This window comes from Polypterus senegalus, chromosome 12, assembly GCF_016835505.1.
Source record: "Polypterus senegalus isolate Bchr_013 chromosome 12, ASM1683550v1, whole genome shotgun sequence".
NCBI lineage: Eukaryota > Metazoa > Chordata > Cladistia > Polypteriformes > Polypteridae > Polypterus > Polypterus senegalus.
Window position 1 is genome coordinate 104,564,997 of NC_053165.1, and position 25,533 is coordinate 104,590,529.

Consider the following 25,533-nt stretch of genomic DNA (forward strand, 5'->3'; position numbering starts at 1 on the left):
GAAAGCCACGACCACCAACTCACAGAGCCCCGCCCACCAACTCTAAGATCATGGGATATGCACGCATTTAGTGTATAAATGGATATAAATAATTGCATGTAAACGATTCGCCGAAATCTGGATAAGTTTAAATGGCACTTTTACCACTCGCAATAGGGCGGACGCACTGACTTATCGTGTCGACTGGGCAACATAGTGAATGCGGCGTCTATATATATATATATATATATGTCTATGTTTTCCGTAGCCTGCTACAGGAAGGTACTCTCGACCATTGGCATTGGTTTCGCTCCTTGCTATTTTCGTTATACTGCGACGGTGGTTTCCTAAGCCTTTGTTATACTGAATTCCTTTCTCACCGTTTTCCGTTCCTATTCTTACACTGCCGTATGCTACGGCGGGCTTCGGCTAGTAAAGCTATATGTATATTGTCAGGTATGCCAGGAGCAACGACCCGGCCGGGATGCCGTGAGGGACCGGATGTGGGTCTACGCCCACCCTGGATCACGTGGGGGCCACTTTACTGGTTGCTTTGGGGGCCATGGGTTGAGGGCATGGAAGCCCTACCCTGTAGGGGCCCGTGGTCACCACCAGGAGGCGCCCCAATGCCTTGGGGACCTGTTACCTCAGCACTTCCGCCACACCAGGAAGTGCTGGGGGGAAGAATTAAAAGGGCACCCGGAGAGCTGCCAGGAGAACAGCCGGCACTTCCGCCACGCTGGGGCATGGCCAATGAAGGAGTGTCAGGAATCACCTGGAGCTCATCCGGGAGAATATAAAAGGGGCCGTCTCCCTTCATTCAGGGCTGGAGTCGGGTGAAAGCAGGACGAGGCAGAAGAGTGTGGAGGCGGCCCAAAGAAAGGCATTTTGTGGCCAGGACTGTGTGTGTTGGGGTTGGTGCACTTTTGGACTGTGTCTTAGTGACATTATATTTGTAAATAAATATGTGTGGTGGTGATTTACAACATGTCCTCCTGTCTGTGTCCGGGTCGGCTCCACTATATTGTAGCGACCCGTGGTTGAGTCTTAAAAAGTTTTCAGAGCCGAACTCAGCCGTGCACTTCCCCCAAGCTGGTCGGCCAGCAGAATGCCAGCGCCATGCACGCAGCTGTACCTAGCTCATTAAGCCAGCGAGCACTCGTGTCCCATACACCGCACGACTCCGAGTGTCTTGGCAATCATTGCTTAGATGAAATCTTAGCAATACACAGCTCTGTCCTGTTGTATCTCTTTATTAGAGCAGATAGTCAGAAAACAAAGCTCAATCCTCATTGCATAGCCATTGCCAAGGTCATTAACGAAGCCACCTTTCTCATTGATGGTAACTATTTACAATTTAATAACCCCGGACGGCAATAACCCAAACCCACCCCACCAGTTGAACACAAACACATGCAACAATTATATCAGGAAAAACAATTCGATTGCCTTGCTAATTTAACACAACAGTAAACTTTACATAAATTACCCACAATGCATCATGCCGCCAGCGCTGGCTGCCGGGTCACTACAATATATATACCATTTCTATATATGTATGTATATATATATACATACACTGTCAGGTGAAAAGGTAAAAAAAATGTAAACATAAACATAAATAACTAATACACATGTGCACAAGAATAAAATGAACACAGTATAAACAATATGAATTAAAAGATATAAACATTCAAACTCCTGAGCTAAAACCCAATTGAATATATTTGATTTTTTATAAAAACATAAAACTATCAATTTTGAAAGCTGACCTTATAGCAAGGGGCAAACCATTCTGCAGTTTAGGACCATCCACTGCAAAGGCACGATTACCACTCAGCTTCAACTGTGCATGTGTGCAGTAGGCAAAAAGTGATTTGAGGACCTCAGCTGCCTGACTGACGAGTATGGACAGAGAAGATCAGCTAAGTACGGTGGAGCTGACCCATGTAAGGCTTTAAACAGAAACACTAGGATCTTAAAATTCATCCTGTGGGGAGCCAATGAAGAGAGGCTGGCACCAGAGCAATGTGATCCCTTTTTTGCTGCTGGTCAAAACTGTAGCAGCCACATTCTGCATCAGCTTCAGAGAAGATAGTGTCATATGGGATATGCCTCACAAGTATTAGGTATTTTATTCATCTACAGTAAATAGTCTAGTAACAATTAGCACACCAATCTGTCCTTATCAGTGGTGATTACCTGTTCAAATAAGTCTATATTTTTACTATGATTTGAAGCCAATGTAAAGACATTTCTGCAGGAGTTCAAGAATTAGCCACTTTCAATATTTTTGTTCCCAATTAATTATCTACTTCATAGTGGGATTTCTTTCTCCTTCAGAAATGTCACATTTGTCCTAGGTTGTCTGTAGTCTTATGAAAAGCTGTGGAGTTGCATATAAAGAAATAACCAGTCACCTCACCCCATAATCTCTGCAGTTTCCTTACTGATATTGTGTTTCCAAGTTTTCTTTTTAACTACAATCCTGTAGTATATGATCACCACATGAAAAGAGTCTGCCCTTACCAAATATAAATGTGCAGCCAAGTCTATCTTAGGCAATGTTTCTAAATCTTAAACAAAAGTTTGAACCTTAAACTCAGCTTTTAATGAATATAGATTATCTTATTTGAGAGATTGTAACTTTGCAGTATTATGTCCAGAGTGTGCATAGACACACACCAAATCAAACATAGAAACTAAAATAACCCATTATCATGAAACCTACTTGTTTTCTTCAAAGTGACAGGGCAATTGCTAATCATAAATGTGATAACATTTTTGATATTTCTTTCTTTACTAATTATCCTAGTCCTCTAAGAGTCACTCCAAGAAGGGTAAAAATGACCAGTTTTAACGAGAAGCAAGTGGGGTATTGTTTTAGACTATTTTAAAGTCAGCGATTCTGAACATGATGTTATATTTGATTTCTGACCCTTTACTAAAGATCTAACCCTCTATGGACCTCTATCAGAGGATAAAAAATGTCATATTTCTGTTACAGTTGAGGATGTTTAGATTATAAGCATTCAAATGAAGCAAACATTTTAATATAATATTTGATGTAATTATTCTAGTTCATTATGTGCTTGTACCTCATGAAGTAAATTCCTTATGAAGACCTTGAATTAGGTTGGCTTAACAGAAATTCAAACGTTTTATTTTTTTATTTTTTTAGAATCCCTTCTTTGTATTCAAAGAAATGCAGTCGGTATGGTTATCAGTGGCAGTTTCTCTAAGCTTGTTCCCCTTCGTGCCAGAATGAGGTTCAAAAACTGTAGAACTGAAGACTTACATAGGTATCCAGATAATTAATGAAAAATTGCATTACAGATCTTAGCGCCCACAATCAGCATATTTTTGTTTTTTTTTTGTTTTATAGTCCCATAATGCAACATGCCATTATTGTTTAATTGTGCCATACAGAAAAATGCAGAATCCTTCTAATTATAGGAATAAGTGTAGTGTTGCTCCTTGGTCTGCTGTCTATTTAAGATAAAAATAAGCCCGCCTTCAAAAAGCAGTAATTATCTTCTGAAAGCACAATCCATGACAGTTGTGGACAATGCACTCTACCGCCTGGAGCAAAGTACATGGTGTCTCTTTAATTTTACTTGCATTTTAACTGTTTAATTCGTAGAAACGTTTTTGGAGGGGTGGAACTCTTCAGGGATCAGGAGTCACCTGGTAGAGAATTTTGGTGAGGACTTTGTGAAGGTGGATAACAAATATTGTATTAGATCAAGTCTTACCTTTATGAGTGTGATATTTATAAACGCCCATGTAATCCTGTTGCAATATATCCATCCATCCATCCATTATCCAACCAGCTATATCCTAACTACAGGGTCACGGGGGTCTGCTGGAGCCAATCCCAGCCAACACAGGGCACAAGGCAGGAAACAAACCCCGGCCAGGGCGCAGCCCACTGCAGTGTTGCAATATATGGCTTTTGCAAATTTACAACTATAGTAGTTAAATCTTTTGTTGTAGGCATTTATTTGTACTGGTTGAGAAGCTTATATTTTGCCATTCTGAAGGAGCTATGAAGCGACTGTCCATCTGTCTTGGCAGAAGCATGCTTATGACAGTCAAGCACCAGCTAGGCCTGAATCTGCCACATTTTGTTTCCAAAGTCTTATTTGTAATGCTCTCATAGCTGTAAGATTAAGTACATTTAGTTTTTCTTCATTTACATGTTATATAATACAAATCCATGTTGCACAATGTGATCAATACAGTAAGTCTCCTTACAATAATCAATTAATCACACTTTATAGTACTATTAACTACTAATAAGCACTTTACAGAATAAATAACATTAAAACATAATATTAAATTGAAAACTTAGGAATGCAATATGAAGACAAAAGAGAAGTAAAAGCAAACAAGCGCAGGGTTGAAAAGTCAGGAGAAGCTTGGAAAGGATGCACAGAATTGTAAGTATACACATTGAGGTTAGATTAGATGAAGCCCTGGATCCTATTTTATATATTGTAATTAATGACATAAAAACAGTTCTAGAAAGCATGAGTGAACAGAAGTGGGTCTTCTATCTTGATTTAAAGTTATAGATGCTAGAGTCCTATAAATAGACACTTTAATGATACTGGGACAGTTACAAAATGGACATGAGCTGCATTCTGAATTTGTTGTAGCCATTAAGAAAGATCTTTGACTAGAGAATTCCGGAATTCCAGAGGAGTGGTAATAAAGGTATAACAAAGAACAAAGTGTTGAGAAATGCAATATACACTGATGATGTTATACAAATAATAGAATGAATTTGATAATAACAAAAGCAAATACAGGTACATGGATTTAAAGATGACCTTAATCATCCAAGTGCTGTTTTAAATGCATTTGATCAGAAATGGCCTCTTTTTTGTGAGCCACATTCACAAAATGTTTTCACCAGTCCTAGAAGACTGGCATGGTGAGATATTTTGGAATAAAGAGACCATTATAGATGATTTATTTAACTGAGCATTTATCATGGTTTTGAAAGTTTAATTTAGATTATCGATTACATTATAAGTTTTCTATATTAATAAGTTCAAGTATAACAATAAAATAAGCACTGTTCAGTCAAGAACATGATCAGCATGGGATTCCAAACATCAACAGTCAATTACACGTACGCATACACAATGCCCTTCCTCTACCAGTTCAGAGAGCCACGTGAACAGAAAGTCCATAATGAGATAGTTCATCAAGTATAATGAAAGAAGAATAGCAAGAAAAAAAGGTTAAGCCAAGGCTTATTTTACAACACTTTAATGAATTATTACCAAATTCTGTACAAATAGAAAGATTGACTGATCTTTCTAAAGAAACATTTGCTTTTTATACTTTAAGACAACATGAAACACTTCTTTCCCAATACGTTAAGCCATTAGCAGTTATGATCCTGTGTCTGGCAGATTTTAAACCATTTTATTTGAAACAGATATGTCTTCTTCTTCTTTCGGCTGCTCCCATTAGGGGTTGCCACAGTGGATCATCTTGTTCAATATCTTCCTGTCCTCTGCATCTTGTTCTGTTACACCCATCACCTGCATGTCCTCTCTCACCACATCCATAAACCTTCTCTTAGGCCTTCCTCTTTTCCTCTTGCCTGGCAGCGTTATCCTTAGCATCCTCTCCCCAATATACCCAGCATCTCTCCTCTGCAAATGTTCAAACCAACGCAATCTCATCTCTCTGACTTTGTCTCCCAACCGTCCAACTTGAGCTGACCCTCTAATGTACTCATTTCTAATCCTATCTATCCTCGCCGCATGCAGTGCAAATCTTAGCATCTTTAACTCTGCCACCTCCAGCTCTGTCTCCTTCTTTCTGGTCAGTGCCACCGTCTCCAGCCCATATAACATAGCTGGTCTCACTACCGTCCTGTAGACCTTCCCTTTCACTCTTGCTGATACCCGTCTGTCACAAATTACTCCTGACAGTCTTCTTCACCCATTCCACCCTGCCTGCACTCTCTTTTTCACCTCTCTTCCACAATCCCTTTTACTCTGTTCTGTTGATCTCAAGCATTTAAACTCTATTCCCTGCATCCTCACCATTCCACTGACCTTCCTCTCATTCACACACATGTATTCTGCCTTGTTCCTACTGACCTTCATTCCTCTCCTTGCTAGAGCATATCTCCACTTCTCCAGGGTCTCCTCAACTTGATCTCTACTCTTGCTACTTCCTCATACAATACCACAACTCCTCTCGAGGCACCCTGTCATATGCTTTCTCCAGGTCCACAAAGATGCAATGCAACTCCTTCTGGCCTTCCCTATACTTCTCCATCAACACCCTTTGAGCAAACATCACAACTGTGGTGCTCTTTCTTGGCATGAAACCATACTGCTGCTCACTAATCATCACCTCCATTCTTAACCTAGCTTCCACTGCTCTTTCCCATAACTTCATGCTGTGGCTCATCAATGTTATCCCTCTGTACATACTACAGTTCTGTGCATCTCCTTTATTCTTAAAAATCGGTACCAGTACACTTCTTCTCCACTCCTTAGGCATCCTATCATTTTCCAAGATTTCATTAAACAATCTGGTTAAAAACTCCAATGCCATCTCTCCTAAACACCTCAATGTTTCCACAGGTATGTCATCTGGACCAACAGCATTTCCATTCTTCATCCTCTTCATAGCTGTTTTTACTTCCTCCTTGCTAATATGTTGCACTTCCTGATTCACTATCTCCACATTATACAACCTCTCCTCTCTCTTGTTCTCTTCATTCATCAGCCTCTCAAAGTACTCTTTCCATCTGCTCAACACACCCTCCTCACTTGTGAGTATGTTTCCATCTTGATCCTTTATCACCCTAACCTGCTGCACATATTTCCCAGCTCGGTCCCTCTGTCTAGTCAATCAGCACAGGTCCTTTTCTCCCTCCTTAGTGTTCAACCTCTCATACAACTCATCATACACCTTTTCTTTAGCCTTCGCCACCTCTCTCTTTACCTTGCGCCTTATCTCCTTGTACTCTTGCCTACTTTATGCATCTCTCTGACTATCCCACTTCTTCTTCACCATCCTCTTCCTCTGTATACTCTCCTGTACTTCCCTATTCAACCACCAGGTTTCCTTTTCCTCCTTCCTCTATCCAGATGTCATGCGAAGCACCCTTCATACTTCTGTTGTAGTTGCCCAGCTGTCTGGTACCTCTTCACTGCCACCCATTGCCTGTCTTACCTCCTCCCTGAAATCAAACTTGCAGTCTTTCTTTTTCAACTTCCACCATTTGATCCTTGGTTTTGTCCTCACTCTCCTCCTCTTCTTGATCTCCAACATCATCCTACAGACCACCATCCTATGCTGTCTAATTATACTTTCCCCTGCCACCACTTTGCAGTCTTCAATCTCCTTCAGATTGGCTCTTCTGCATAGGATGTAATCTACCTGTGTGCAGTTTCCTCTACACTTGTACATCACCCTATGTTCCTCTTCTTAAAATACATATTCACCACAGCCATGTCCATCCTTTTGGCAAAATCCACTATCATCCAACCTTCTTCATTCCTCTCCTTGACACCATACCTACCCATCACCTCCTCATCTCCTCTGTTCCCTTCACAAACATGTCCATTGAAATCCGCTCCAATCACCACTTTCTGTCCCTAGGGTACACTGTCCATCACTTCATCCAACTCACTCCAGAAATCCTCTTTCTCATCCATTGCACACCCAACTTGCGGTGCATATGTACTAACAACATTCATCATCACACCTCCAATTTCCAGCTTCATAATCATTGCTCTGTCTGACATTCTTTTCATCTCCAAAACACTCTTGATATACTGTTCCTTCAGAATAATCTCTACACCATTTCCCCTCCCATCCACACCATGATAGAACAATTTAAATCCACCTACGATCCACTTGGAACTTACATTCCTCTTCCATTTAGTCTTTTGGACGCACAATATATCAACCTTCCTTCTCTTCATCATATCTGCTAACTCTCGCCTCTTACCAGTCATACTGCCAACATTCAAAGTTCCTACCATCAGTTTCACTCTCTTTACCTTCCTCACTCTCCTCTTTCTTCTGGACACATCTCCCTCCTCTTCTTCTCCTTTATCAGCCAACAGTAGCCCAATTTCCACCAGCACCCTGCTGGCTAACAGTGCCGGTGGCGGTTGTTGTTAACCCTGGACTCGACAGATTCGGTATGGAAATCTGTTTTGTTGTCCGCATGTTAATCTGGCAAAATTTTACACCGAATGCCCTTCCTGACGTAACCTTCCCCATATATCCGGGCTTGGGACTGGCGTGAAGAAACACACTGGTTTGTGCATCCTCTGTGGCTGGGTTTTTAAAATAAATATGTGTGATGTACAATTTTAGAATGAATTATACCATTCTTTGTACAGATTGAAAAAGAATTTATGTTTTGAGTAAGTGTATTTCTTTTCAGAATTTCTAATGAAGAAGTCTCTTTCCCATTGTAGCCTAAAATTATCTAGGAGTGTGCACATTGAAATTAGTTGTTAGAGTCTGAAAATACTTCCAATATCTTCATTGCTATTACCTAGTATAGATTCAAGTGTAGATATAAATGATGTAGGCTTCTTTTGACAAATTTTGTATCTTTTACCAAGAAAAAGTACTGTGTTACCACAATGTAACATTTACTGTGTAGTTGTAAAAGCATACATCCACATTGTCAAAAAAGAGGTCTCTACATATATAAAGCTTCACCGAATGAAATACTGTGTAGGTTAAGGATGTCAGGAATGTGTGATCATTGTGGACTAGGTATGGATTGTGGACAGGAGCAGCGCAGAATAGCACCGCCGCCTTAAAGTGTTTCCTAAACTGATTGCATATTTTCAGAGGACGATGCTAGCAAATCAGACAATTGTTAGTAATAGCTGGAGCACAGAGCAAAGCACACACAGAGGAGTTTGAACAAGATTTCCTTTCTATGGCTAACCAAGTTCATGCAGTTCTATTGCCTTCTGACTCCTTCAATACTCTGAACGTGTGAATATTCACAAACCATTAGTAAACTAATTTCAAATGCAAATGTACAAGATTACAATAGCATCAGACTTTTAAAATATATAATAATAATAATAATTATTATTGTTATTATTGTTTTTTTATTTATTTTTTTATTTTACAGATTGCACTAAAGTAATCTGCAAATAACCTATAGTTATATCAATCAACCCTGGGAACAACATAGGCTTCAAACTGTGAGACTTGGATGAGATTCTTAAATTCATTAAAGAAGCTTTGGGAGCCACAAGAATGACAGGGCTACAATATTGACTCATGCTCTTCTCCATGACTTCCAGCTCTAGTATCTCCCATATCAGCATCTCAGCTTTCTCTGACATGATATGATCATTCACACATTTCAACCCTGAGTCACTAGGAATGCCATGCATAATTAGACGGGTAAGACCCTGTTTGTTATCCTTAGCATTCCTTCTTGCAGTTGGTCATTTCTTTTCTGAGATGGCTTTTCTCAGTTACAAGACTGAGGAAGAAGACTTAAGGTCAATGTGTCCTCTATAGCAGCAGTGGACAAACGTCTTTGGAGGTGGACCTGAATTATCAATAAATATTCACATAGTGGGCAGTATAAAATCTGGGTGGTACTTGTGAACCCATGTAAATTTAGCACATGTGCTAATGACACACACTAACTTTGAATACAGTTGTGCCAAGAAATGGTTTAATTTTACAGCTTTTTATTAAAAAGCTATTAGGAGCAATTCCCAATGTGACTGAGTAATTTTAAAAGAAAGTGATTTTTTTTTATGGAATCATGCTAGTCATGAATGTGAAATTGGTTGCTTCTGCACAAACTATAAATATCAATTGAGATACCGGATGTTGCAACAATTAATTGTTTGCACAGATTTGTATCTGTTAGTATGCTTCTATACTGATCCCATAGGCACATCAGGATTGAAAAGACTTGGAAACAAATCCAGGGTAATGTACCGTCTGTAGAAATAAAGCAAGGGAACTTTGGTAAAATTATTTTTTAAGATCACTATTGCACTAGAGTTCAGTTACTCTCAGTAGCAACACTCTTGGAACATTGTTCACAATGACAGCGAAAGGAGATAAATAAAGAGAATACCTATCTCACAGTGCCTAAAGTCATGACAACGGGTTCAAATACACCATGAAGAATGGCAATATGAGTGGCTTATCTGGCAAAGCCTGAACTTCTGTGTGATCACTGTTCTTCATAATTGGGAAAATCAACATATTTTGCCAGTTGCAACTGACTCAAATTATTATACAGTTTGAAGAATGGAGAAAAAGATAAATTAACAGCACTGTATCAAAACTGAAAGAAGCTCAAATGAAGAGCTGCTAACCATCCTCCTCCTCTGACTAGGCAATGAAGTGTGTGAAAAACAAACACAGTGCCTGAAGGCATGGTCATAATGCTGCTGTCTGTACATATACTCTACTGCTCTTTGCACCAAACACACAACTGGAAATACAATAATACTTCCTTTTGGTTGATCCAAAACCACAAAACCTTTGTCCATCCAAAATCCTTCTTTCACATTTCTAAATGGTATATTTCTATTGATTTGTGCACAGAACCAAAGTCACACCTAACATTCCACACTAAGGGGTGATGCTGTCAAGTACATAAATCATTGATAAATTCAGCTTTGTGCAAACTCAAAGTCTTTAAAAATGCAGACGTAAGACAAAGGCAAGCAAGTGCCTAAAAATATGCACCCTATAGCATTGTAAATGGTTCCTACTTGTATGGTAAAAGCTTGGTTTATTTAATTATTTTTTGAATGATGCAGTATGACAGCTTACTATACTTAATACTGTACACATCAGTATTTGCTGAAATTTGATCATAGATAATGTCTATTTTTTAACTTCAATATCAAAAATGTCAATGTGATCTGACTCATGTCTTCTTAGTGTTAGACTACCACAAGCCATTGCATTGCTTTGTAAAAATATCATTTACACTTTTAAGGATCTGCAAAACCCCCAAAATAAAAATACAGAATCTCTATATGCTTCAAAAATATGGTCATTACAGATTATAAAAGCTTTAAATATACCAGCATTAGTAGTAGTAGTAGTATCGTCATATGTCAGAGTACAGTCAAGTTCTTGCATGTGTGACTAACATGAAACACATCTCCACTCTCTGATGTCAAGGTAAACAGGAATTATTCAAATACATTACATTATCTGAGTTGCTGAGATTGTCATGTTTCTGTGCTTGTGTATCTTTACAAAACATGTCGATTAGTTTTAGGACTCGGAAAAATCAATGCATTCAGTCTAGGCAACTTGACAAACACAAGAAAGCTTATTAAGTGTAATTTTATCAGTTGAGGTCCACGTAGAACAATGCCTGATCAGGTTACTTTGAAAAAAGCCCTTAACTCAAAGCTTAGATCACACCAGAAGACCTAAAACACTCAGTTTTTTGGCCATTCCATAGTGTATCAAATATCAGATGTCATCACAAGCAAGGGACGAGGCCGTTGGAATGTCAAAGGCAGGCCCTGTCAAATGCCAGAGTTGCAGGACACTATAGATTAAGTTGCTTCATTGTATCTAAATTGCAGGAAACGTTTTCAGCAGACCGCTATGACAGATAACCATGACCGATCTCATTACTCTTGAGTCACCCCACCAAAGCAGGTCCATTTGAGAGATTGTTTCAGATCTACCATCCACACTGTTGCCGAAACTGCTAGCAGGCAAAGGAGTGACAGGGTATCAAGGGACATGCTCCATGCTACTGGTCTCAGAATAACTGCTGTCAGAGCTCCTCTACTCGCTACTTCCTCCTACAGTAGGACAATGCCAGGCGCCAGGCCATACACACAACTGCTGCAGTCATGACTGTCCTAGGAATGCTGTTATGCAGATGCTACCTTGGCCTGCCCACCTGCCCTTTCTCCTTACCTTAACCCTATAGACCACCATTACAATGCCCAGAACTGGAACATCCAGAGATGTGACTTTCTACCTGCCGATGGTTTGCAACTCTGTTGAATGGGATAACATCTCCCAACTGCAGACTGACTCATTGCTTCTATGCACCAAAGTTTACCTGTTGTTTGTGTCATTTAAATGTTTTCCTTTCCAATATTTTTCTTTTCTCGATTGTTATTTAAAACAATGAAGGCTGAAATTTTAGTTTATTGTTGCATTTTTTTTTTCCCAATCCGTGTATATTCTATAAAGAAAACCACTGCAAAACTGAATGGGAGTGGTTAATCTATAAGGCTTGTTCTAACAACCTACATTTGTTCAGGTTGAAAGTACAGCAGAGAGATGCCAGTTGACACTGACCCCAATGTGTCTCATAGCAGATGAACATCAGCTGTTCGTGAATCTCTTCTCCAAGTAGCGCTTTTTTCTCTTTCACCACAGATTCTGGAACAGAATGAGACTAGATGACCATGAAGACCACTATAACACAATAAACCATTTCCAAACTTTCCTATGTTTGTCTACTAGATAATTACCTTACTGAAAACGTCCAGTCACAGACGAGTAAAATGATATCAAGTAAGCATGCCCCCGATTCGCAGATGTATACATATATCCTATTGTGTTCAAATTTAGGTCTATGATATCTCTGCATTCAGTGTGATGGTTAAAAACTCAATCAACGTAAAAACATCCATTGATTTACCTCCCGACAAAAATCTGAATTGCTGACATCTGGATCAATGGAGTCTTTCCATACTCTGCTCCTCCATTTAATATGAGTTGGCAGAATTGATAATTCATCAGGCAATGCAATATGTTTCCAGTTCTACAGTATGCATGCAGTGTTTGCGTTTCTTACCTCACTCCAATCATGCATTAAGTTTTTTTACTGACCCATTTAGTTCACTACCATTCTCCAGGTTAGGTGTTGTGATGCACATCTCCTAGGACCACTGTTACTTTTACTTGCTAATTCACTGACTGTACCCTTCCTGTTATGGTGGAAGAACTGGCTCAGCCTATTACCATTACTGAATGAATGTGGTTTGGGTGGTGTAACGAAAACCACTATGGGAGATAATGGCTTAAGTGACAGGCTTCCAAAGTTGTAGAATGATCTGCATGCACATGTAGTGAAGGCCCCACCAGTCTCAGCTTTTAAATCCAGGCTGAAGACTAACCACTTCAGTCCAGCTTACCACAGTTCCAGTTGCTAATTAGGCTGTGGGAAAGCAGCCAGTTGGCACAGGACACCAGAACAGTGACTTTGGCTATTATAACTGTTCAGAAACTCTAGACGTTTATTTTTTTCCAACAATATAACTTGTATGCTTGTGTACATAATGTTACAAAGGCATTAGTTATTACAATTATTTGTAGATTTCTTAGCACCTTTCTATGAGCGCTTGTTCTAATTCTAAATTTAACAATAGTTTTTTGATCAGAAGTCTTCTCTTGGTTTTGTCAGTTTACTTTGTCCATTAATCAACGCCATTTCGTCTTCCCATCCTGCTTTGTTAGGGGCATGTTCTCAGAGGTTGTGACCTTTAGGTAACAGAATGGTCATGAAACGTAACACTTCCTATCTGATTTTGAAGAGGCAAATCTTTTTTGTCAAACACCCTTTTGCTTTTCAACTGTTTTGTCTGAAAGTTTTTTTTTTCTGGTTTCAACATGTGCACATATCTTTGGCTTTTAATTTTTGGCTTCGCGAATGGATCAGTAGAAATCCCAAACTCAACTCATTTTTCAGCTTTTCAGTTAAGTCTTTTCTCTTGGTTACTCTCAAAATATTTTTTGCTAGTCTCTCTAGCATAACACATCAACGGTGCATGGTTTAACATTTACTGTTAGCGCATTATAACTATAAATATTTTTAAGTTCACTATGCAAAAAATAAACTGAATTGAATTGGGAGCCCATCCCCAAAGCACCAATGACTCTGTTGTGAAAGAAAATCCATCAGGCTTTGTGTTCCTAAACTTGTTGATTTGTCTGCCACTTACCAATACTGCATCAATCAATGCACCATAAAAGGTTCCTCTTGCCCATACTAGTTCTTAAAATTGCTCACAACACTTTTAATTGGCAACTGCTTATCTACTTTGAATTGATTTTTTGTACACATGACACTGTCATTGATTGGACAGTCAATTACTTGTCAGGTTGGAGAACCACATAAAGTGTCCATTCATTCTGTTCTATTTTCACAGAATACAATGGCACCTGTGTTAAAGATGTCTATATATTTTTTACAATGCATAAATAGAAATAAATTCTGAAGACCTCCAGAGGCTTTGTAAAGCCAACTACACACATAATAAATCCATCCTCATGATTTATAACACTTCCTTTATATAAAATGAAGGCACCTACTGTAAGTATTCTTTTTTTTATTTTATTAATTTTATTACAATCCATACATAGCAATCAAGTTTTTACAAAAAAAAGAATTATGTTAAGAACAGATCGATCCCCACCCCTGAGAGAGAGAGCAAGCCAAACGGTGTAAAATTTAAGGCTTGTAAAAATACCTAAATTAATAAATTCTCTGTGCTTTATGAACTTATTTTAAAATATTACTGATTAGATCCTGCCATGTTTTGAAAAAAGTCTGTACAGATCCTCTAACTGAGTATTTGATTTTTTCCAACTTCAAATAGTATAACACATCGGTTTCCCGCTGACTTAAAAGAGGAGAGTTTGGGTTCTTCCAGTTTATCAGAATAAGTCTGCGTGCCAACAGTGTAGTGAATGCCATCACAATTTGTTTGTCCTTCTCCACTTTAAGCCCTAGGCACCTAAGTATTCTAAAAAGCCTAAGAAATGCACAATAATATACTTAGGGTACACCTGAAATATAATTTGTGAAGCCTGCAGTAGATCTACCTACTGAGCACACCATACATTATGTGGTGTAGACAAGTTTGAGATGGGTTGGCACATGATTGTGTAGCAAGATTAGTTTATCCAACTCTAGCACGTTATATAAGACTATAAGGAAGCGTGCTGTTTTATTGCACTCTTTACCATGGTACTATGCTATCTAAGATGTAGCCTATAAACAATACCGGTGGAATAAAACAGACAGCTATTGTTTCTAAGGCATTAAAAATGTTAAATATGCCTGCAGGCAACCCCACTACCATCCCTCCTTTCAAAACCCCATGAAACAACCAAACTGAAATAAATGGCAGCACTTACATGTATATGAAGGGGTAGAGCACTTGGTGACGATGACACAGACCGGCTTGTGATATGAAGAGACCCTATGTCTAGTCTGAAATGGTGAAGCAAAAATATAATGAAGAATGTATTTCTTTTAGCTTTGGTAAAGCTTACACAAAGCATTTACACTGGGAGTGATACAACTCAAGAATCTATTTCCTGTCTTTAATGATAATTATTGTTTTATTAACCAAATGTTTGCTTTTCATTTTTCCCTTTTAGTAATGTTTACATGAGAAATGTGTTTGAAAGGAAAATAAATCTTTTATTTTTTTTTTATATTATGGCCATTGTTCTTCTGTCACTGTGGTGATAAACCTCTTCTTAGGTCTCTGTATGATACCAATTTCTTTATTTAGGGTCCTCAAACACTTGCACTTGCATTATGCACGACTATTAGACAGGCTAAGAAAACCAGATTGGCATTCTGTCATTTATATTTCTATAATCATCTAGACAGAAAGGAATGACTTCCTAAAAACAGCCTGATGAACGTTTGGATATTCTGTATTGAATATGGACTTCCTGCCACCTTATTTGAAATGCAACATTTTGAACAAATATCTTTTTTTTTTTTTTGATTTAGCAAATAGAGAAGTTGTTGTGACTTTAGACTGAAGGAGACATAAAACGTAAATGCAGATGAATGTAGACGCCCCCAAATGAACAGATGTATATGGATTTTAATCTCAACAAAACTTTCAGCAATTCAGGATTCTTTACCACATTCACTAAAAATCCCACACACCAAAATATCTCCTATCTGACCTGAACATTGCTGAAAAATGATAACACAGATACACACACATAGAGAGAGAAGAGGTTTGTTTCAGACATTCACTAAAATAAGAGCAAATTTGTTCTGCATGATTAGGAAATGGTGCATCTTAGAGACCTGATTGGAAATGACACCGGCTGTTTAAAGGTGGTATTGTAAGCTAATAGCACAAAATTCGTTGCTAGGAGACAAGAAACCTGAGGTATGTGAGATATTGCCAGTCGATAGGTCAAATCAGACTCCTGAAGGAATGTGAGATTTTGAAGAGGCAGACTGTAAACACAAATGGTAGCCTGGTGGTTTATCAATACTGTCCTTGCACTGTAATGTCCTGTTAACATCTTTAAAGAATGACATAAAATCAAAATTACACGTTAATAGTATCTTTTCTTGCACAGTTTGCAGTTGTTTTCTCTGTTCACTGATATAAATGATGCTTTAGCCTCTGAAACTTTCACAGAAATATCTCATACAAAGAAAGAGCTACCAGCAAACAAGGCCTAAAATGACAAAAAATAATACTACCACAGAGGATCAAGTATCACCCTCATTTGTGCCAGTTCTCAGATCAAATAAAATGATTTCCTCTGAGCTACAAAGATCAATGCCAGAAACTGAAAGTTTAAGGTTTGACAGTAACAGAATGAATGACCATTTTGGAAAAGCACTCCCTAAAGTAAATATGTGGGAGAGAGCAATCGGAAAGGTTATGCTTCAATTGGGGGTTTGGGATCTGGGTGCAATTTATTAGTATTTGAGGATACTAGAATAAAAGCAGGATAAGAATGTGTAGAAGTTAAGGTACAAGTTACTTTACAGAACTGGGTTCCATTTGCATTATGCCTATATTAGACTAAATTGACTAAAATTGCAGGACTCTATGATCTAGGAGTATTGGAAAATAAGGATGTCAAACACAGACTATGAAGAACTTAAATAATTACACCACAAAGGAGAAATGCTATAGGATACTGGACAATGGCAAAATTATAATCTGCTGAATTTAAGGTACAGGTTATTAATATCTTATTCAACCCCCAAATACATTAATCCTCCAGGACACAGAAACATGATAAGCTTCGACTCCAAAAGGCTTAAAATAGAATGTCTGGATCATATTTGACCGGAATTTATAATAATAATAAAATAATACATTTTATTTATATAGCGCCTTTCCCATGCTCAAGGCACTTCACAGAGTTTAAGAGAGAACGACAGGGTATACAGTATATAGCATAGTACAAAGCAAATAAATAAATAAAGAAGATTAAGACAGTAAATTCAGAGAAAGCCTAACAGACAACAGAATTGATGGTCTCACACACACACAGGTTACATGAGCATCTTGACAGAGAGGTAAACTGAGAGAAGGGTAATAAAGTCAAGTAGAGCTAAAAGCCTTCCTGAACAGATGAGTTTTGAGTTGTTTTTTTAAAAGAATTCATGGAGTCAGCTGATCTGTTTAATTTCGGTAGGTCATTCCAGAGTCTGGGCTATACAGCTGAAGGCCCGGTCACCCATGGAGTGTAGATTAGTGTGGGGCACAACAAGATTGCCAGAATCAGAGGACCTTAGTGGGCGAGCAGGCACATAGTGATGGAGAAGGTCACTGATGTAGTTTGGCGCTAGGTTATTTAAGGCTTTGTAGGTTATTAGTAGAATTTTATATTTGATTCTGTAAGACACAGGGAGCCAGTGAAGATGAAGGATGGGTGTGATATGCTCGCTGCTGCTGGTTCAAGTAAGGACTCTTGCAGCTGAGTTTTGAATAAGCTGGAGCTGTGATATAAGATTAGAAGGAGCACCTGCCAGCAGCGAGTTACAATAATCTATGCGGGATGTGATAAAAGCATGGACGAGTTTCTCAGCATTAGAAAAGGAGAGGAAGGAGCGAACACGGGATATGTTACGGAGGTGAAAGTAAGAAAGTTTCTTAATGTGATTTATGTGGGTGGAGTAAGAAAGGGAGGAATCAAAATGACACCAAGATTCTTTGCAGTAGAGGCAGGTCTGATGAGATCACCAAGATGACTGGGAAGGAGCTCATTTTATTAAGTTGCATTTTAGTCCCAATTTGCAGGAGTTCAGTTTTGTTGCAGTTTAATTTTAAAGAGTTCTGCTCCATCCAGGTTTTAATTTCACTAAGGCAGGTTGTGAGCTGAGAAAGCTCTGATGAAGTTCCACTTTTAACATTGAAGTAGAGTTGAGTATCATCTGCATAAAATGATAGCCCAGTCCATAGCTACAATAATATGGCCAAGGGGAAGCATATAAATACAGAAGAGAAGAGGGCCGAGGACAGAGCCCTGAGGAACTCCTTGTGTGACTGGCGCTGAGCTGGATCTGCTGTTGCCAAGACTAACAAACTCTTGCCTATCAGTCAGATAGGACTTGAACCACTGGAGGGCAGTGCCAGAGATACCCAGCATGTTCTCCATTCTGACAGTAGAATGTCATGTCTGACAGTGTCAAATGCTGCACTGAGGTCTAACAGAATTAATATGCTGGTTTGTCCAGAGTCTGCTGCCATAAGCAAATCATTGGTTACCCGTAGCAGAGCAGTTTCACAGCTGTGCTGCACCCTGAAACCAGACTGAAAGGGTTCCATCAAATTATTAGACGTTAAGTAATTGGTGAGCTGGGAAGCCACAACACGCTCAAGAGCTTTTGACAGGAAAGGTAAGTGGGAAATAGGTGGAAATTGTTAAGATTGTCAGCATCAAGACCAGACTTTTTTAACATTGGGGTTACAGAAGCGATTTTAAAAGTGAGCGCACAGAGCCAGTGTCAAGGGATGAGTTTATTATTGTTGTAACAGTCGGATTATGGCATGAAGGCAGGATTTAAGTAGTGTGCTGGGATGGGGTCCAGTACACAAGTAGTCGGCCTCATCTTACAAAGCAGGTCATTAACAAAAGCAGATGTGACTGGTGAGAACTTAGAGAAGGAGCTGGATGGAGTGGGAAAACAGGGAGAGATATAAACAGATGATGTATTTATGTTAGTTGAATTATTTAGATCTTTAATTTTGTTACGGAAAAAGTGGAGGAAATCCTCACAGACTTCAGTAGAAGAGGTAGTTGGGCCAGATGCAGGTTCGAGTAGTTTATTAACTACAGAAAACAAAACCCTTAGGTAATTGTGGCCACTTTCTATTGTTCTGCCATAGTGGATGTTCTTAGCAGCAGTTAGTGCTTCTCTGTAAGCTCTTTGGTGGTCAGAGAAAGCCTGGATGTGCACGGTGAGGCCAGTCTTACGTGACATTCTCTCAAGGCGTCGGCCAGCTGCTTTCATAGATCACAATTCTGAATTATACCAAGGAGCTGAACGTTTAAAGGAAACCTCCTTATGTTTTAAAGGAGCTGTTTTATCTAATGCTGAATGAAGGGCTGAGTTATAGTGGTCAACAAGACTATCTAGTGTTGACGGAATAGGTGCAGACAGTAAAAGATCAGAAATGGATCCAGAAAGGATAGAGGGACAGATATTTTTAAGGTTTCTGTAAGAAATTTGTCGTTTACAGGTAAGAGGAGGTAAAGGCAGTGAGACAGTGAAAAGTACTGCTTTATGGAAAGTAAAATATAGGGTGCTAGAAACTAACAGGATTACACTGCAAACGGGTAATGCTGTGAAATACTGGTACATGGTAGGACTGGAATCCATAGAAGTTAATATTTAAGTTATTAAATTTTTACTAGGATTAGACTCCATAGGTGGTAAACGATGTTAGGACTTGACATGATTAGAAAACCTTATAATGAAAAATATAGGACAGTTTACATTCCAAGGGTGGAAAACCAGCCTGTCTTTGGGATCCTACTAGATAAGACCCCATCTAAGTAAAATCCAGCAAATTGAGATCTAAATCGATTAGACTGAAGAGTAGAGAATGAAAAAAATGTTAGCATATGATAAGATTGACTTCACTGCTGAAAGACTACAGGACACTGAGATCTGACAGTATTTTACTTTACTGGTATGATACTGTGGCATGCTTGGATAAAGCAGGATTGCAATTCATAGAATTTAAAACACAAGTTATTAAAATCTAATAGGATTAGACTTCATAGGTGGTAAATCTGCAGTATGCTACGATCAGGCAGGACTAAACACAACATAACTTAAAGTACTAGACAGAGGAACCTACTGTGAAAAGATTAGGTTTGCAAGGGTTAAAAATGCAAAAGATCCATTTATATCAAGGCCAACTCTAATAGTGAAAACAGTAGGGGAACCCAAAAAGGAGCAAAAGAATTAAATTTGACTTGCTGAGATGGGAATCCTCACAAATGAAGCTAAAGGATACTGAGGTAAAACGGCCACACACTCCAAGTTGGAAAATCATCAGGAAGCAAGCAAAAAGATTTGATTCCAAAAAATAACAAAGATACAAAATGCTAAGATCTGAAACACTTAGAATTGCTTCTAGCTGGTGAGATTCAAAGGCTTTCAGCTGCAGAGTGTGGAGACCTGGCAGGGTTATAATCCACTAGTGTAAAAATTGAAGGAGCGAGACTATAACAAAATGGAAGTATGAACTGACAGAATAAGGCTTCAGAAAAATGTTGACCTCCTGCATTCTATCTAGACTCTAAATGCCAGTTCCAACTGTGTTCACTCTCACCCTCCCAAAAGTGAGATACAATGTTTTATTTATCTGTACCGTGCCTTCTGTGCAATGGAAAACCCTGCTTCAATGATTTGTGTTCTAGTATTAGTCTCTCAGAAGAGCTGCTGTGAGGGAATTTACCAGTAATACATAGCATGACTGTATTTGACGTCTTTTCTCTTTATTGCAGTATTATTTCACCATTAGCTTCAACCATGACAACCAAAAGCCTCTGGAGCTGCGAACTGAAGATGTGAAAGACTCTGACGAATGGGTGGCAGCGATAACACATGCAAGGTAACACCAGAAATGAATTCCTCCTGCCCAGTTTAAAGCTTTAGGTGCAAATGGCAACAATATGAGATTTCATTTTTATTGAATAATAACTATCCTGATGATTCACATTTTTGGCCATGGATATGATTACACTTTCAGAGGTTTTAGTTTAGTTTTGGTGCAATTGGGTAGTAGGCTCTTAATAATGGAAAGTGAAGGTTGGAAGCTATTCCTGCTGCTTATAAAATCAGCCCAAACCCACTTCTGAAAAATTACTCACAAATATATTTTCATTTGTATATAAATCAGAACAATAATAAAACTAATTTATTATTCAAAGACTTAAATCTAAGCCTGCTTGAAATAAGACTGAACTTCAACACTGAGGTATGGCTAGTTTGGGTTTGGTATCTCTAGGGCCCCCTGGTAATTAAATTAACAGTATTTTATTTTCTAACACCACCTCCATAATCACTGCTGTAGGAACTTGTCTTTAATGAAATAAATTTACTCAGACGAAAAGCATTGCATATATATAAATAATCATCTCCCCGTGGGTTGTGTGAGTCCCTCCTGATAAGCCCTGAGAAAAATTAAAGCATACACAATACATATACATATACAAAAATAGGCACCAAAAAAAATTTGATTTATACAAATTAATGCAGTGTTTCTCAACCTTTAAATATTTGCGACCCAAGTTTTCATAACAGTTTTAATCACGCCTCCCCTAACATTTTTTTGAAATATAGATGCATATTTTGTTATACCTACTTAACTTTTATCAACATTTATCTAACTCTATATTTATTGTTCTAGTATCAGAATGTAGTTGAAGTTAATTTGTTCTGGTTTCAACAGATGTTTTTTTCATATTTTTGATTCTTGTTTTCTTTTTTTCACATCTTTGCGCCCCCGTTTTTGTTACTTCGCGCCCCCCTATGGGGGCCTGCCCCACAGGTTGAGAACCACTGAATTAATGCAATTGTGAGGACATTTTACTTGAAAAACATGTCCACACCCTGGAGCTCACACCAATGTCTGTGCTGCTAATTGTCCTTTACAATATCCATTTTTAAAGTTATCAACATTACATTTTAATAAGATACTAGCTGATTACCCAGTGGCTTCGCTCACTGAGTGCAAGGGAAAAAAATAAAATGTAGTATATAAATTATTAAACAGTAAAACATTAACATGTAAGAAGTAAAGATACATTGAGCAGTACTGGAGTGCTTTCGGGTAAAGTACATTTTAAAGGCGCTATAACACAACAGGTAAGTAGCACTAACAGCAGCTTAAATGTATTTGGATCATCTCTCGGTAGCAGATCCCTTGTGAAAGGTGCTACACGACCGCTGTGGTATAGAAATTACATTTTCTATGCGATCCTGCAAATTTCTGCCTGACAACCTTGCACTACGTGCCTGTGATTTAAGAGAAAAATTATTCTGAGAAATGTGGACGCTGCCCTTCCGTGCTTAACGGGCCGAAGGTCCAAACAATTCCCAAGTCCAAAACTTAACATGAAGAGGTCGGTACATCTTCTTAGATGTAAACCCTCCATCTTCCTAAAAGAATTCATCACAAAAGCAACCTTGAATGTTGCTGGGCTTTAGTGACCTGAACTCACCTTAAGGGCAGTAAGTAGTCATGAAGTGCAATTTACAAAGAGAGTTTTGCTTCGATGGCGCCAATCACACTCATTTGCAATGATTACCACTCTCCCAGGAGCCGACGGGGCACTCGAAGTGTCACAAACAGTGCGAGAAGAGAGGACGGCGCCCAAAACTGCGAAGCTCTCGACCTGGCAGAGAAGCCTGACATTCCGCGACTCTGAGTGTCCACTTTGTTCTCACGACCCCTTCGACACTGAAGGCGGTGTCGTCTTCACATTGTTTACAGCTCGGCGCAGTTAAAAAGTAGAAAGACGCAAAGATGTTTTCCTCATCTCTTCTACTATCAAGTACTGCCAATTAAAAAAAAGTTATAATGTGGCAGTTTCCGCGACAGTCACATGGACGAAAAAAATAAAACTTCTCTGTCAGAACGCACCTGGGGGTGGACGGCTCAGCGATGGAGTCCAGAGAGGAGGGCTGGGAGAGGGCGACATGGGGCACACTTCTATGGGATAGATCGGTGTTTTTGTGTTAACTTCTTTTCAATATCAGAAAAAGTAACTCTCACACAAATAATAACAATTCATAAAGACGATATAAAAATGGCATCCAAAAACGAAGTGATTAGTTCCTGTATTATAATATGTTCTGTGGTCATACGTAATTTCCATTTCGCGTGGTCATATGTAATTTCCATTTCAAACGCGAAAAGAATTTTATACATATAGATTTATAATAGATAGATAGATAGATAGATAGATAGATAGATAGATAGATAGATAGATAGATAGATAGATAGATAGATAGATAGATAGCAATTAACCAAAACATGTCATGCTTTTAGAATTAAAAACGTTTTATAAAGATGATATAGCACCACATTGAAGTCTCATGCACACTTGGGTAACTGGCAAATCTTTCTGATCACTGGTACCACAATATCAATGGGAGAAAAACTCCATCTCTATGCACAGGACAAACACCCTTTCAGAAATTACCTCAGTGCCCTAAGTCATTAAACTCTATTTACTATTTTGCTAATCAAATCTACTAATAAAAGTCTCATGACATTGTATAGGTTGCCAAAGTAGGCCTGGATGGAGAACATATTCCTTTTCTGAATTTTTTGCCCCTTAGAAGTAGACCAGATAATGGCATATAGGTGATAAGACCATCAATGTGTAGCACAATAACATTTACACACTACCTAATATGCCTCATCTAATATCTTTCAGTGGAAACTATTGCCATTAACCCATCACTTACAGTCTGGAATGGGTGTTGGGCAAGGTCATGGGGTCCAGTGGCTGTGGGACATCTGTTGGCGAGGAAAGATTCACTGACCTTGACTTTGCTGATGATGCTGTGATCTTTGCGGTGTCAATGAAGGCTCTGATCAGGGTGCTCGAGAGACTGAGTGAGGAGTCTGAGTGTCTGGGCTTGCGAGTGTCTTGGATAAAAACCATGATCCAGGCATTTAATGACATCTTAGGCACAGCCATCAGCAGTGTGTCTGTCTGCGGAGAGAGTGTCGACCTTGTGGAGAGGTTTACTTACCTTGGCAGCAACATTCATGTCCCCCGAGACCGTTCCTATGAAGTCAGTAGACGGATTAGGAGAGCATGGATGGTCATGAGGTCGCTGGGAAGGGGTGTGTGGTGCTCCCGATATCTATGTAAAAGGACGAAGGTCCATGTCTTTAGAGTCCTGGTGCTTCCTGTCTTGCTATATGGCTGCATGACATGGACGCTATCCAGTGACCTGAGATGAAGAATAGAGTCCTTTGGTACTGTCTCTTTGGAGAATCCTTGGGTACCGCTAGTTTGACTTTGGCACTTGAGGCACATTACCTGCATTGTGAGGGAGCGTCAGTTATGGCACTATGGCCATGTGGCCCGATTCCCCAAGGGTGATCCGGCTCACAGCATCCTCATTTTTGAGGACCTGAGTGGTTGGACCAGGCAAAGGGGACGCCCATGTAACACCTGGCTGCAGCAGATAGAGGGTCATTTCCAGAGGGTGGGACTGGACCGTGTGTCTGTCTGGGGGGTTCCCAACCAGGATTCCGAGCTGTTTTGTCATGTGGTGGGTGTGACAACACACTGTACCAGTGCATGCTCCCCAACCTGACCTGACATGTACATATTTAGGATGTAGGAAGACAACCAGACAGCCTAGGGTAAAGGTAACATAGGCAAACGGACAATGTACAAAATTTACAGAGACAATAACTGGGTTGAAATTCTAACCTATCATGATAGCTCGAAAAGGCAGCAGTATTAAGTACTGCTCCGCCAAGCCAACTACTGATTCAAAATTCTAAATCACTTAATACTAATCAGTGTGTGCTTAGGAAATCTACTTCCATCTATTCCTATCACACACCTAAAATCCTATAACTACACTATCATCTAAAGCATACCAGGTAGAAGCTCAGAATCTGGCTTGAAAGATGTTAACAGCCAATTTCAGGGATTTTTCTAAATATAGCCCAGTCTCCTCAGTATTCGAGGAGTCCAGCTTGCTGTGCTGCTAAGCCTCGACTTCACTGTTGCCATGCAGGATTAGTTCCATCAATGTTTGGATATGCCGTCTGGACGGAGAAGAGACGGAAACAAAGAACTACAATCTGCAGACAAGTAAAATGCAGACCTTTCCAAAAGAGGAATGCCTTGGGTCTAATGTTAGTGTCAGTCATGCCACGGATTTGCAGGCAACACAATGGCACGCAGTACACAGAGCAAACCATGCACTCAGCTCATTAGTATAAACAGAAGACCTGCAAGGACTAAAAAAGCAGTGTTCTCAAGGTCATATCAGTTTAATGAAAAATGTGATATATTGTCTAAGGTGGATTCCTTTGTCCAATCTGGCTACTTCTGTTTAATAAGAATGTTCAAAACAGAAATTAACCTGTATTCTGTTTCTCTAGACAAAACTGACATGAATAGTTTCTTTCACATGTCAAAAAATGGAGAAAGCTGGCTTCTCTTAATTTTTGCAAGCCCCTAACTCCACAGCATTAAAAACTATAAAAGCAATGGTCCTACTGTGTATTCCTAAAATAT

At 39.1% G+C, this 25,533-nt stretch overlaps 1 protein-coding gene across 1 annotated transcript in view; it reads left to right on the forward strand.

The window, feature by feature from the left end:
• The window catches only part of rasgrf1 (Ras protein specific guanine nucleotide releasing factor 1), a 146,188-nt gene that overhangs the window by 42,994 nt on the left and 77,661 nt on the right, over positions 1 to 25,533 (forward strand). Inside the window, exon 2 of the mRNA XM_039773101.1 lies at positions 20,761 to 20,867. Within this exon, the coding sequence (XP_039629035.1) occupies positions 20,761 to 20,867 (107 nt within the window). The remainder of the gene's footprint in view (positions 1 to 20,760; positions 20,868 to 25,533) is intronic.